Raw genomic sequence first — 13,522 nt, 5'->3', positions numbered from 1 at the left:
TCCCGAATCTAGTAGGGTTACTAGGTTATCTAAACCTAGGGACGAGTATGGGAGCCCAACCCAAGGACAACTGAAGTCCAGTACAGTGCCACTGATAAAGTAAAATACTGTTTATAAACTGATTTATCATATCTTGCTTTTACTAGGTTATCTGAACCTAGAGCTAGGTTATCTGAACCTAGAGGCGACTATGGGAGCCCACCCATTGGACCGTACTCCCATATCACTGAAGCAAGTCTATATATGCTATTTAAAATGCATCTAGGGCATTTAACTGAGCTATTAAAATGCTTACTGCAACATTTAACTATTCTAGGCATTTTATCGAGCACTTGGTGTGCTCTAATTCTGCATATGGCTAAACTAAGAACATAAAAGCGAACTAAGGGCATAAAAACATACAATTAGCTACTTATGTTGCAGGTGAGGGGTTAATTACATCCTGCGCTAGTTTTCTTACGAATCTGATCGCTAGTTTTTCCGGAGAAGAATATCTTTTCAACGGTCTTCTCACGTCTATGTGTTCTTCTCGCAGAGAGGAACGTTCTCGTGCCGGGGTTATCGCCGGAAGGTGCTCCTATGACCCTAGGGTGGAACCCTAGGTTTTCCTTGGGCTTGGCGTCGAGAGGATGAGGAGAGGAGGGGTTCGTCGGTGAGGGTTTGAGGGAGAAGAGATTTGTCGTTCAAAAAATATATCAACTCTCCACTTAACTTCCCTATTTATATTAAGTGATTAATACATCCCAACTAAACCTTAAGTATAATTGTTCTCCTTTCCTTTCAGCACACCCCTGCTGGGGCCCCTTGGTTACTAGAGTCATCTATAAGGCGTAGAGTCTAATAGGTCTCGGGTTCAATTCCCGCTTAGACTATTTTACATTTTTACTTAATTTTGCTACTTCTGCTATTCCAAAAATTCCATAAAAATATTCTAAAATTTCGGAAAAATCATAGAAAATTTCTAAAATTACTTTGAAAATTTTCGGGCGTTACAACAATGATCCTCATTGAACATTTCAAAAATATAAAGATAATATAATTCATTAAATCTTATGTTTCATTGTCTTAACACTTGCTTTAGATCATATATAGACTTTTTAAGTCTACATATTTTATTCTCTTGGCCTTTAGTAATGTAACCTTCTAGCTGTGCCATATAGATTTGCTCGTCAAGATTAACATTAAGAAAAGTTTCTTTTGCATTAATTTGATATAATTCCATGTTAAAATGTGCTACTATAGCTAAAATAATATGAATTGATACAAATTTTATAATAGGAGAAAATATCTCTTCAAAATCAATGTCCTCTTGTTGAGTATATCCTTTTACAACTAGACGAGCTTTGTATCGATTGATCGTTCCATTTGCTTTTCTCTGAATTTTGAGAATTCACATATTTCCAATAGCCTTTCGGCCTGGTGGAAGATCGACTAATTCTCAAACTTGATTTTTTTTTCATAGACTATTTCTTCATCTATTGCAAATTTTCACTTTTCTTTAATTAGACATCTCAATGCTTCCACAATTTTTTGAGATTCTTCATATTCAACTAGGCGAATCATTAATGTCTCATTCTCAATATCAAATATTTTTCAAGGAATAATCTTACAACTACTTCTTTGTAAGTTGAACTATTGAGAAATCAACTCATTAAATTACAAATCACTCCCACTAGATTAATTAAATTCAGGCCTCCCTTATGATATCTAATTTATTGATAAATTACCATCCTCCTCTATTCCAAATAAAGGAATAGTTTTATCACTATCATCTCTCGTTGGCAACTCAGTTTCGAGAAAGGTTCCATCTCTCGATTCTATTTTATAGATGATTCCATATTATCGCTCACCAATGAAAACAGAACCTTGGAGGTATCAAAATACCTAACTCATATACACTTTTTTCCCATGAGTTATAATTTTTCATATTTGTAAGTCTTATTATGAACATAGGCAGCTGATCCCCAAGGTCTCAGATTATTCAAATATGGTTTTATGTCCGTCCAACATTTATATGAAGTAAATAGAACAGATTTAAAAGGCACTCAGATAAGGATATAAGTTGTTGTTAATAATGCATTTCTGTAATAGGAAATTAGGAAATTAGCTTGAGTGACAATAGCCCTAACTATATTTACAAGAGTTTGATCCTTTCTTTCAGCAACCCTTTTGCTGTGAGATTGTTAGTTGTATAATAATTCCTTTATTATTACAAATTATTTTAAACTGATTAGATAAATTTTCATCTCATGGTCAGTGCATAAGGTTTTAACCTTATGATCCAATTGATTCTCAATTTTCTTCAAATAATGGTTGAAGCAATCTAATACTTCATATTTAACCTAAATGTTGCTTTTTGGGTCTGAATCTTGGTGGTTATGGGTTCTCCGATAATAAATATCGATCTTTGAATTTTGCATGCTTGGCCAGCGATGGAGTCTGATTTCGAGTCCTAACTCAAAAATTATGACCCTTTGAATTTCAAAGAGTCATGTTGGGTTGGTCCAGTATCAAATTATATATATATATATATATATATATATATATCTATATATATATATATATATATATATATATACATATATATATATATATATATATATATATATATATATATATATATATATATAATCAACTAAGCTTGGAAGGAAGGAGACCAAAACAAATGACTCAACAACTAATCTTGGAAGAAAGGAGACGAAAACAAATGAACCAAAAACTAAACCTAGAAGAAAGGAGACCAAAACAAATGACCCAAAAACCAAACTTGGAAGAAAGGAGACTAAAACGACAGTAGGTGAAACCTAATTAATATGCTCAGATCCTTAAATCTCGTGGAAAATTCATTTGTAAAATATCGGAAAATGGAGAATAACCATAACGGAATTTTTCAGAATTTTTAGAAATTTTATGAGAATTTTTCGAAGACCGTATGGTATAGATTATGGGGATAAATATTGGGACACAGGCAAGCCTGTTTAAGCTACCCCATTTAAGTGAGGAAAAGTTTGCTTTTTCTTTTGTTTTTCCTTTTCTTTTTTCTTCTCCTCTCATGTCGTCTCTTCCTTTTCCTAACCGGCATCGCACGCAACGGTTTCTCCTCCCCTCGCGTACAAAACTGTGGCCAAGGGAAGCCTCACGCCTCTTCTCTTCTCACCTTCGATTTCCTGATCTCCTCTTCTTCCCCTTCCTCTCCGATCAAAGCTGGCCAAGCTTCTGCTTCCCCACCTCTTCCTCTCTTCCAGCCGAGCAGCGCCGATGCCTCCTTCCCCTCTGATCCGTGCATATCCTCGCGCCAAGCAGCATTGACCCGAGCCCTAAATCTTCCTCATCTCCTTCCTCTCGGCTCTGCCCCGACCCTTTCTTCTTCCACGTCCCCATCTGTAAGGCCATAAATTTTCTCTATGTCAAAAGAGCAAAAATAAATAGGATGCAATAAAAGAAATAAACTAGATTATAAATAGCCTTGGGTTAAAATTGATCCCAAGACCTTTTATTTAAGATTAGTTGAAGTTGCCATTAAGGTGGTGGTAAAGAATCACATTGGTAATAGGAAATAATTAATTATAAGCAGATTTTTTTTTGGTAAAGAGATGCATCAACTTCCACTTAGTATAAAATGGGATGGATGAGATCAAAACATATATTTCATCTCCCTCTGTTCCTCTCTAGCCGAATTCTTTCTCTCCCATCCTTGCAAGTTTGGCCAAGAACCCTAGGGCTTCAAGTTGTAAGGCTTTTCAAGAGGAGAATCCAAAGGGAAGGTCTCCCGTAAGGAGGTAGTTCGCGCGGGGAAGGGTATCTTTGTCACGCCCCGGAGGAGTCTCTGTCCGAAGAAATTTCGGCAGCATCTCCCCTGTACGGCGGACAATCTGAAACTTTTCTACAGCATCATCTACCTCAGCCACATGCGGCTGGAATAATAACAATAATAAAACAATCACCACACAGTTAATATTAATTTCAGCCTCTGGCTGACACAACCACGCAGTTAAGTAGTAAACAAATAGAACAGTAATACGATGACTCGAAAATAACCCTACTCAACTACACTCGTAAAGCTCAAATCCGAAGAACTCACCTCTTCTGCCGTCCAGGCAGGCATAGAGTAAAACATATCCAAATCATACCAAAGTCCATCAACGATAAGAATCCATACAAGATCCATAAGTAAAACCAATACAAGACTAAGACATAGTCCGATAGAGAAAACTAAAATAACAACTCGTGGTCTGCAGAGGACTAGCACTACGTGCAGTGGGGACTAGCGACTGGAACTGCCTCCTGACAGCATCAACCTGAAAATAACAACGGAGGCGGGGGTGAGTCCAACGCTCAGCGGGTAACAACTGATATGCATAATAAAGAATATAACAACTAGCACTAATCATGCGTACAGTCTCCTGATACAAGAAAGGTAAATGCAACTGAGGAATGCAGGAGAAAAGCTATACTAACCCAGACCAAGGTATAAGGGTAACAGGGTCGTCAGACTGAGGGTGTCATAATTCTGTATGCATGTCAATCATATGCATTCATATAAATGCAGCAAGTAAATGCAGCAAACACAAGCAATAATTGCATCATGCATATGATGCCAATGACATGGTCACCCCTGACGCCAGTCAGCCATCTCACACACAATGGTGAGTTCGAGTGGGTAGGGCTGTGACAACCGTGCACTCTGACATCACTGCCCCTGATGAGTGACCGAGCGGACGGGATGCTGTCGGAGTACACACATACTCCTACCCCAAATCATAAATGGGGGAGCGCAATGATCTCATCTCCAGGTACACTATGACAGGGAGGAATCTCTGTCGGCTACCACGCTACGTCACACTACCCATGAGTGGACCAACGGAGCCAAAAAAAAGTCCAACTACCTGCCGGCTACCACGCTGCTACACTAAACCAACGGAGCCAAACAGAGCGGAACTGTCTGCCGGCTACCACGCTGAGTCACCAGACTAACGGAGCCAAACAGCAGAACTGCCACACACTTGTCTGATATACCACTAACCCATGAGTGGTGGTGTATATAGATACATGTAACTGGCGATGTGCTCAACAATAATGGAGCAGACAATCGCACGACATGCAATCATGCAAGATGATGCATGACACTAAACATGGCAATATCATGAATAGCATAGCAAGATCCATACATAAATAAAAGGTGTACCACAAGTAAATGTATCAGATGGAAGGTACACAAACAGATAGGGTATCAAATAAAACCTAGGTCCTGAACATAATGTATCATATGGTTGTGTCACTACCTATAAAGCAGGTATGATCAGGTAAATAATAACATGCAGTGCATAACGAGTAAACAAGCAAACATGTAATAGATCATGTAGTGACCAACCGAAACAAATGGAAAACACAATCATGCTATATGTTAAACACATTATTATGCATATCAAAAGACATAAGTCAAAGTACCGCCTCCAATCGAAAAGTCCAAATCTGGTGGTCGAGATACACGTCTCGCGTCAAAGTCCTATATCGAACATATAGACATGTTTTATTTCACTACAATTCTTATAAATAGCTAAACAAAACCTCTAACCCAAAAATTAGGGTATAACGCTAATCATACCAGTAGACAAATTCCAAACCTATACCATATATATATAACCAACTTAAACTTAACTAAGTTTATGTATTATTCATCCCTTATCTTTTTCATAGCTCCAATTAGGTGTATGCTGTAACAAAAGAAATTACTTTCTCTACACCTTACCTCACAACTCTAAAGCTTCTGTCAATCGCACAACTGGAGATCGACTTGTCGCCGCTAGCGACAACATAAATTGCTGGATCAAGAAAACCACAACACATCCTATTAAAAATTCTTTCCCACTATCCAATTAAGATAAGGACATCATAAATCAAAAATACCTAATTTTCCTTACCCAACTCGTAACCGTGCTTGTTTATCCACACCAGAACTGTGGCTACCAGCACAAATTGATTGCTGCTGGAACAAAACGAACAAACCAAATCAACAATTAATCAAAATCCTTGAAACTACAGAATTTCCAACCAAACTAAACCTCACCGTGGATTTGATCAAGGCAGAGGGCACTAGGGCAGCGGCGTCGGCACTAGGGCAGCGGCGTCGGCACTATGCAGAGGTGCGTCAACGAGCAAGATGACTGGGAACCCAATCTAGGGCACGGGGTGGCTCGGGAAGAAGGTGAAGGTGAGGCCGACGTTAGGGCACAAGCGACGGCGGCCGACGCTGGGGTCTGAAAGTGCGGCGTCTGCAGGCACAGAGGTGGTGGCAACCGGTGCTAGGGCAGAAATAGTCTCGGTCGACAACGTCGGCTCGAGTTCTAGGGCAGAGGAGCAAGGGGCGCAGCCCGATGATCGGCGCTAAGGCTCGGATCCGATTCGAAGAGGCGACGGCTCTTGATGCGATTTGGGGATCTCCACTGCGACGAGGGGCAATGGACAGTGGCGAGGGGAAGAGGCTGTGGCGAGAAATAGAAAGGGAGGAAGGTAACCGCCGCCGGTTAGGGCACGACGTCGGGCGCGAGGGGGAGAAGGGTTGCGTCGGGGGGGAAGGCGCGAGGAGCGGCTCGCTACGGGTCAGCGGAGAAAAAGAATAAGAAAAAAATAAATAAAAAGAGAAAATAAAAAGGAAATATAATATAACATTTCCTAGCTTAAATGAAGTAGCCTAAACAGGCTTTTTCCTAGCCCCGTTTTATCCCCGTTAACTCGTCCATACGAGCTCCGAAAAATTCCCGAAAAATTTCTAAAAATTTCAAAAATTTTCCTTATTAATATTCGCCTATTTTTGGTATTTTACATTCGCCCCCACTAATAAAAATTTGGTCCCCAAATTTGTTATCTACCATCAGCAAGTACTAACAATAAGCAGAAAGTATAAATGCTGAACGGTAAACTGAATCACATACCTCAAATGAAAATATGGGGATATCGAGCTCGGATAGTATCCTTGAGCTCCCAAGTAGCCTCCTCGTCTGAATGATACTGCCATCCAACTTTAACCAGCCGGATAGTCTTGTTCCACAACTGACACTCTTTCCGGTCCAGAATCCGTACCGGAATCTCCTCATAAGTAATGTCAGGCTGAACTAGAACTGGGATATCTGCTAGCACATGTGTCGGGTCAGGTACGTATCTCCTTAGCATAAATACGTGGAATACATCGTGCACGCCTAACAGGGACGGTGGTAGTGCCATTCGGTAAGCTACCGCTCCGATCCTCTCCAAGATCTTGAAAGGACCAATGTACCGCGGAGCTAGCTTACCTCTGAGGTCGAATCTCTTCACCCCTTTCGTGGGTGAAACTCGCAGAAATACATGGTTGCCAATAGAGAACTCTAGTGGTCTGCGTCTCCGATCAGCATAACTCTTCTGGTGGTCCTACGCCTCTGACATCCTCCGTCTGATAGTACGAACCAACTCTGCATCCTGCTGAGCTCTATGAGGTCCCAACATCTGGACCTCTCCAACCTCATCCCAGAGGACTGGTGTCCGACAAGGCCTACCATACAACACCTCAAACAGTGCCATCTGGATAGCCGAATGAAAGCTGTTGTTGTAGGCAAACTCTACCATGGCAGATGGTCCTCCCAACTACCTCCGAAATCCATAACACATGCCCTCAGCAGGTCCTCAAAAGTATGAATGGTCCTCTCTGACTGTCCATCTGTCTGCGGATGGAAAGCTGTACTGAAATGGAGCTGTGTGCCCAAGGCTTGCTGCAGACTCTGCCAGAAATGAGACGTAAACCGTGGATCTCTATCCGAAATGATACTCAACGGAACACCATGTAGTCTGATGATCTCTCGGCAATATAGATCTGCCAATCGATCCAGGAAATCAGTCCTCCGGATCGCTAAGAAGTGCGCGGATTTGGTTAATCGATCAACGATTACCCAAATCGCGTCATGGCCTCATCGTGTCCTCGGCAATCCCACTACAAAGTCCATAGTGATATGTTCCCATTTCCACTCAGGAATAGGAATCCGCTGAAGTAACCTGGCAGGTCTCTGATGCTCAGCCTTCACCTGCTGACAAACAAGACATCTAGCTACAAATTCCGCGATGTCTTTCTTCATACCGTTCCACCAGTAGGAACATCTCAAATCTCGATACATGCGGGTCCCGCCTGGATAGATCGCAAATCGAGAGCGATGAGCCTCCTGAAGTAGCTCCTGTAAGACCGGATGAGACTGAGGTACACACATTCTTCCTCGGAAGTATATAATACCCTCCTCGTCTCGTGTAAACTCGGTCTGCTGCCCGGAAGCTATCTGACTACTAATGAACTGTAAATGCTGATCACCAGCCTGTGCCTCTCGGATCCTCATCCTGATCAACGACTGAGCAACCATGGTAACCAGAATACCCTGCTCTGTAGATCCCTGCTCCTCAAGGTCTAACTCGGAGAAACCCTGAACCAAGTCTGTAACTGAAACTCGGTGGCAAGCCAAAGTCCCTCTAGACTTCCTGCTGAGTGCATCGGCAACCACATTAGCTTTCCCCGGGTGATAGCTAATGGTACAATCGTAATCCTTCAGGAACTCCATCCATCTCCTCTGTCGGAGATTAAGCTCCTTCTGAGTGAAAATGTATTTGAGACTCTTATGATCAGTGAGAATCTCAAATGTAACACCGTATAGATGATGCTGTCAAAGCTTCAAAGCAAAGATGATGGCAGCTAACTCCAGATCATGAACTGGGTAGTTCTTCTCATGCTCCTTCAACTGTCGAGAAGCATAGGAGACTACCCTACCGTGTTGCATCAGAACAGCGCCCAAACCCTGAAGAGACGCGTCGGTGTAGAGTACAAATCCATCCTCTCCAAAAGGTAAAACCAAAACTGGAGCCGACACTAATCTCCGCTTCAGCTCCTGAAAGCTGGTCTCGCAATCCTCTGTCCACGTAAACTTCACGCCCTTCCTGGTAAGGCGTGTCAGCGGCATAACAATATGCGAGAAACCCTCGACAAAACGTCGGTAATATCCGGCCAGTCCCAGAAAACTACGGATCTCCTGCACTGACTTCGGCTGCTCCCAGCTAGTGACAGCCTCGATCTTCTGAGGGTCTACTGAAATACCTCTGCTAGAGACCACGTGTCCCAGAAAGCCGACTGAGGATAGCCAGAATGCACACTTGCTGAACTTAGCGTACAGTTGATGTCATCGAAGAATCTCCAAAACTGTGCGAAGATGCTGTGCATGCTCCTCCTCGGAACGCGAGTAGACCAATATGTCATCAATGAAGACGATAACAAACTGATCCAAATACTCCAGAAAGATGCGGTTCATCAAGCCCATAAACACAGCTGGAGCATTTGTAAGCCCAAATGGCATTACCAAAAATTCATAATGACCGTATCTGGTACGGAAAGCTGTCTTCTGGATATCAGAATCTCTGACTCTTAGCTGATGATATCCGGATCGCAGATCAATCTTAGAATACACTAATGTACCTCTAAGTTGATCAAACAAATCCTCGATCCATGGTAATGGATATTTATTTCTGACGGTCACTGCATTCAGCTGTCTGTAGTCAATACATAACCTCATGGTGCCGTCTTTTTTCTTGACAAATAACACCGGAGAACCCCATGGAGAAACACTAGGGTAAATAAATCCCCTATCCAAAAGCTCCTGGAGTTGAACCTTCAGCTCGTTCAACTCTTTTGGTGTCATACGATAAGGATCTTTCGATGCCGGTGTGGTCCCCAGAATCACCTCAATAGCGAACTCCACTTGCCTTCTGGGAGGCAAACTGTTAGGTTCGTCGGGCCGCGAAAACCGCTTTTTCGCGTCGCGGAAACCCCGAGTCACCCAAAGCCGTAGATCGGTGCAAAGATTCATAAACAAAAACTTTTCGAAAAACCTTTTCTTGTACGAGTTTGTAAAACCTTTAGATCTACACTAGATAAGGGTTATACCTTCGAAGCGTGCCTTTCGCTTATCCCGCTCGTCCAAGGAGTTGCCGGATCTCTAGACCGTCAAGCGCCGGTCCTCTAGATGTATCCACACGGACACGTAGGTGGAGAAAACCTCACACAAAGGTGTGCTAGCACCTTGGTGAGATTCGGCCAAGCAAGGAGGAGAGGGAGAGGGAGAGCTTGAGAGGAAGAAGGAAGAAGATGCACCACACTTGAATGAAAATGAAATTCTCACACATTCACAAAGTAGCCGGCCACTTTCATCTAGAGTAACTCCCCATTAATTGCAATTAATGTGAAGTTAATAAGAAAATGGCTTTGTAACTTCCATGAGGTGGCATCCATGATGATGTGGAATATCATCATTGGTCCACCTAATGCCAACTCACCAATGAGGTGGCAAAAGGTCAAGTCAAAATTGACCTTTGGTCTTCCATCTCTAGTCAAGTCAAACTTGACCCAATCTCTACCATGGTTGATCTAATCCAACCATTTGATAAGAGCCAACTTAATATAATGAATCTAATTCATTAAATTAAATTGATTTAATAAGTCATAATCTAAATTAGACTCATTAAATACATGAATCAACTTGAGTCGAACTCAAGTTAGCCCAATTAGGATTACTCTTAATCCAATTTGATTCATCAAATGAATCTAATCCTCTTGGTTCATCATATGAACATAATCTCCATCTAATTGTCCTAAGTGTGTGACCCTATAGGTTCTTGTAACGTTGGCAATGCCCTAAACCCATTTAGGAGCATAAGTAATGAGCGGTATCTAGCAACACATCATTACTACCCAAGTTACAAGAATGTCGAGATCCGACATCACCTTGTGACTACTAATTGTGACTCCTCACAAATAATGACAAATGTCCTTCTATCCTAGACATCTAGATTGATCAATATGAGGCATAGACCGTGTCATCCTCTAATCAATCTAAATCTTGAACTCCAAGTAGACTCACTCGATCAAATGAGCTCAACATCTAATGTTGACTCATTTGGGCATGGCCATGTGCTTAGTGGTCTCACTCTATCAAGAATAGCGATGTCGCTCCCGTCATATGGGAGGGATAGATCCCATCTACATCACTCACATCCCTCTGCATAATTCGTTACATACCCAGTAATCGCCTTTATAGTCCACCCAGTTACGGGTGACGTTTGACGAAACTAAAGTACATAACTCCTTATGTAGGGATCCATGGTGACTTCAGGTCTAAGGACTAATAGTCATACTAATAGCCACATGAGAAAGTATATGACACTCATATAACGATCCATGATACTTTATCATGGCGGGTCATTCAATATACATTCTCTAATGCATACCCATGTGTCAGCTTGATATCTCTATATCCATGACTTGTGAGATCAAGTCATCGAGCTGACCTACATGCTAGTCTTATTGTATTAACATTGTCCCTGAATGCTAATACTCGACTAGGAATGATTTAGAGTAGTGTTCCCTATATCATCTCACTATCGATTCAACTAATCGATTGATATAGGTATGAACCTTCTACTCAAGGACGCTATTATACTTAGTCTATTTGGCACTAATATAAATAAGTATAATAACCAAACAAATGCCTTTATTAATATATAAGAATATGATATACATGAGTCCATACAATCATCAAATGATTGGCTCTAGGGCTCTAACTAACAATCTCCCACTAGCACTAGAACCAATCAGTATAGGCTCTAAGGCCTAAAGACCTAGTGTGACCATCATGCTTCCTTTGTGCCAAAGCCTTGGTCAAGGGATCTGCGATGTTAGCCTCTGTAGGTACTCTGCAAATCTTCACATCTCCTCTATCGATAATCTCTCGAATGAGATGGAAGCGCCGTAGTATATGCTTGGTCCGCTGGTGTGAGCGAGGTTCCTTCGCCTGTGCTATAGCTCCATTGTTGTCACAATAGAGCTCAACTGGGTCAGCGATGCTAGGAACCACCCCAAGTTCAGTAATGAACTTGCGGATCCAAATCGCCTCCTTGCGCCTCCGATGCAAGAATATACTCGACTTCATTGTAGAATCAGCATCGATCCCGCTTCAACTCTTCCACCGATAGCACCACCATTAATGCAAAATACGAACCCTGACTGTGATCGGTAATCATCCTGATCGGTCTGGAAGCTGGCATCACTGTAACCCTTTACAGCTAGCTCATCATTGCCTCCATATATCAAGAAATATTCTTTAGTCCTTCTTAAGTACTTAAGAATATTCTTGACCGCTATCCAGTGACTTTCACCTGGATCTGACTGGTATCTACTCGTCATGCTCAAAGCATACGAGACATCAGGTCGAGTACATAGCATGGCGTACATGATCGATCCTATGGTTGAGGCATAAGGGATATGATCCATGCGGTCTCTCTCCTCTCTAGAAGAGGGACCTTGAGTCTTCGAAAGACTCACGCCATGTGACATCGGCAGAAATCCCTTCTTGGAGTTCTGCATGGCAAACCGAAGGAGTACCTTGTCAATATATGTACTCTGACTTAGGCCAAGCAATCTCTTAGATCTATCTCTATAGATCTGTATCCCTAGAATGCGGGATGCCTCACCTAAGTCCTTCATTGAGAAGCAACTCCCTAGCCAGGTCTTGACAGACTGAAGCAAAGGGATGTCCTTCCCAATGAATAGTATGTCATCCACATATAATATGAAGAAGACAACTATATCCCCTACAATCTTCTTGTAGACACAAGGCTCATCTTCGTTTTGATGAAACCAAACTGTTTGATTGCATCATCAAATCGAAGATTCCAGCTCCGAGAAGCTTGCTTTAGTCCATAAATGGACCTATGCAGCTTGCATACTCTGCTAGTATGTGGATCTACAAAACCCTCAGGTTGTGTCATGTACACATCCTCGAGTAGGTTTCCATTCAGAAACGCAGTTTTGACATCCATCTGCCGTATCTCATAGTCATGGTAGGCTGCAATAGCAAGCATGATCCGAATGGACTTAAACATCGCCACTGGAGAAAAGGTTTCATCATAGTCAATACCATGAATCTGCTTGAAACCTTTAGCTACCAAGTGACCCTTATAGATAAGTCCATCCATGTCAGTCTTTCTCTTAAAGACCCATTTGCACCCAATGGGTTTTACCCCTTCAGGTGGATCAACCAAAGTCCATACTTGGTTGGTGTACATGGATTCCATCTCGGATCTCATGGCTTCTAGCCATTTCTCGGAATCTGGTCTCATCACAGCTTCTTGATAGGTGGTAGGCTCATCCTCTATGAGCACAATGTCATCATGGTCAGACAAGAGAAATGAGTATCTCTCAGGCTGACGACGTACCCTATCAGACCTGCGAAGAGGTATGTCTACATGAACCGGTTGTTGTTCCTCAACTCCTTGTGGAACAACATCATCCACAACACTTTGTGGTTCCAGTTCAATTTCCATCGTGGCATTAGTGCTATTGTTCGCATCTTGAACTTCTTCAAGATCGAACGCGCTCCCACTAGTCTTTCTAGAAACAAAGTCCCTTTCTAGAAAGACCCCAGTCTTTGCCACAACGATCTTGTTCTGACTGGGAATGTAGAAG

General features: G+C 42.1%; 1 protein-coding gene across 1 annotated transcript in view; it reads left to right on the top strand.

Annotated features, from left to right (window-relative positions):
• Positions 1-6,374: 6,374 nt before the first annotated feature.
• Positions 6,375-13,522, top strand: part of LOC122022823 (beta-glucosidase 26-like) — an 84,162-nt gene continuing 77,014 nt past the window's right edge. Inside the window, exon 1 of the mRNA XM_042580967.1 lies at positions 6,375-6,510. Coding sequence (XP_042436901.1) covers positions 6,375-6,510 — 136 coding nt within the window. The remainder of the gene's footprint in view (positions 6,511-13,522) is intronic.

The sequence above is a fragment of the Zingiber officinale genome, chromosome 1B, assembly GCF_018446385.1.
Source record: "Zingiber officinale cultivar Zhangliang chromosome 1B, Zo_v1.1, whole genome shotgun sequence".
In the NCBI taxonomy this organism is placed as follows: Eukaryota; Viridiplantae; Streptophyta; class Magnoliopsida; order Zingiberales; family Zingiberaceae; genus Zingiber; species Zingiber officinale.
This window is presented reverse-complemented; position numbering and strand designations above follow the sequence as displayed.